At 41.7% G+C, this 2,500-nt stretch overlaps 1 protein-coding gene across 1 annotated transcript in view; it reads left to right on the plus strand.

Annotated features, from left to right (window-relative positions):
- LOC125037486 (N-acetylgalactosaminyltransferase 6-like) overlaps window positions 1-2,500 on the plus strand; it is a 29,749-nt gene that overhangs the window by 7,323 nt on the left and 19,926 nt on the right. The window contains exon 2 of the mRNA XM_047630638.1: window positions 237-478. Within this exon, the coding sequence (XP_047486594.1) occupies window positions 237-478 (242 nt within the window). The remainder of the gene's footprint in view (window positions 1-236; window positions 479-2,500) is intronic.

The raw sequence follows: 2,500 nt of genomic DNA on the forward strand, positions 1-2,500 counted from the left end.
AGAGGTTTTGGCTAAATCACACGTGTTTCATGTTTCCTTAATCAAACAAACTTGACATGTGCGAGTGATACAAGCGTGATTTGTGTTATATGTGTGCCTCTCAAACTTTTGTACACTTTGGTCAGTATTTATACTGTCAGAATATATATGTATATATATATATATATGTGTGTGTGTATATATATATATATATATATATATATATATATGACTTGTGGCCTTTCCTTCTCCCACAGGATATGTTCCCCGAGAGCGGCGTGGTCCCCGGGAGCGCGCAGCCCCTGAAGGACTGGCACAACCTGACGCAGGACCGGCAGGACCGGCTTCGGAGTGGTCCGGGCGAGCACGGGGCGCCGCACCACCTCGCCGCCGGACGCGAGAAAGAGAGGGACGCTCTGTTCGAGACCAACGGCTTCAACGCTCTCCTCAGCGACGACCTCGCCCTCGACCGATCCCTTAGGGACATCAGGCACCCGAAGTAAGTGGGGCGGGAGGGCAAGGGAGGGTAAGGGAGAACATTGCCGGGGCAGGGGGGCAGTGGAAGGGGTCCGGACTGGGGTGGAGAGAGGCGCTGAGGACTGCATGATGAAAGGGAAAGAAAAATAAGGACTTGGAAAAGACGGAGACGGCAACGGGGAGGGAGGGAGGTGGAGGGGAGGAGGGGAAATGCCGGCACGGAAAGCCAAGAGGGCATTTCCTTCCATCCCCGCAAACTGATTCATTAATTTTTCGGTCTATTTTGCTGACAAGATTTCTCTTTGATTTAATTTCTCTTTAAGGCAGATCGCTGTTGAAGAATTTCGCATCAGTTAGCATACTTGCAGCGGCGAAGAAGTTATTAACACTAATAGTTTTAATATCGGGAAATAATATAACAAAACGGAGGATAATGTAAAGAATGCGAATGAATTGAAGTGTGGGAAAGGAAAAAATGAAACTAAATCTCGTTTCCAGGACCAAACGAGATTTCCTTGGTCTCGAAAATGTGTATGATCGTCAGTTCGTATTGATTCCACGTGGGTCCCTTCGGCGCCGACACGAACCTCTCCTCGCGAGCAGGACGGCCGGGCACTCGACAGGACGGGTCATAACCAAGGGGTTTGAACGAGAAGGTTAGAAGGAAACGATTTTCGGGCGAAAGTTACTGCAGAAAGACGATAGCAAAAGGGTTGACTGGGAAGATTTTAACGAAAAATATATTACGAAAGGTCTTTAGCGAAAGTACTGTAACGAAAGGATTGCAAAGAGCTAATGATTTCTAAAATATGTCATGGAAGGATTAGGAAGGGGATTATACTGCAAGGAATTTAGTTATACAAACCATGAATTTAGTGAGAAGATTATAAAGAAAGAATTTTAATCAAAGGGTTAGAATGCAATACTTTTAGGGAAGTAATTAGCGAAACCATTACAGCGAATTTTTTTTAGCGTAAAGATTAAAACGAGTGGTGGTGCGAAGGATGAACGGGAAAAGTTTCTGAGCTGTAAACCCGGTTTCTGACTTAGAGCGAGGAAATATTGATAAAGAAACTTTTCGCATTTGAAGACGTGGTACATTGTGTCAAGAATAAAAAGATATTTATTGCAAAATGCATGACATGTTACACTCAAATTTATGGACTATTTTGAGCTGTAACTGAATTTTTTTTTTTTTTTTTCTATTTATAGTTCGCATGATCGAAAGAACTTGTGAAATATAGAATATACACTACATTTACATTCTTAAACAATCGCAATTCCCCCGACTGCCAAGCCAGAAATCACAGTGATTACCAGGAAACGTGACCAGGCCTTTCGAAGTTGTCAGCGCTCAGAATCCCGAGGCAGACCCGACACTGATGTCAAGCAAATATTTGCCGAACTACTCATTGACTCCCCGTAAACTCGCACCTTCTCTTTTTTCTCTCTTTTAACGCTTTGAATTCGATGAGAAATCGCTCCCAATTTACAGAGCGTCAAAGCGGCTTAATTGGAGGTAAACAGAGCGCGTAAAGAACCCTCAAATGGGCCTTATCAGTGCCCCTCCCGGCGGGGTCTAATTCGGGAGGGGCAGGGGCCCCTCCCCCCTCCCCTGCTGCCCTCTACAGGCAAACGCTAATACTGATTACATACATATATACTAATGCACATTCACATAAACGCGCAGACACACCTATATGTGTACACACACACACACACACACACACACACACACACACACACATATATATACATATATATATATATATATATATATATATATGTATGTATGTGTATAAATATGTAGATACGTATATAAGTATATATATACATAATTATATCTACATACATATATATTTATAAATACATATATATATATATGAATATATATATGTATATGTATATGTATATATATGTGTGTGTGTATAAATAACTATATATATATATGTATATATATACACTACTGGCCAAAATTAACCGGCCACTATTTCACTTTTAGCTAAATTCTGATTCAAGGTTCAATTATTAGCCTGGCAATATT

The sequence above is a fragment of the Penaeus chinensis genome, chromosome 23 (genome assembly GCF_019202785.1).
Source record: "Penaeus chinensis breed Huanghai No. 1 chromosome 23, ASM1920278v2, whole genome shotgun sequence".
NCBI lineage: Eukaryota > Metazoa > Arthropoda > Malacostraca > Decapoda > Penaeidae > Penaeus > Penaeus chinensis.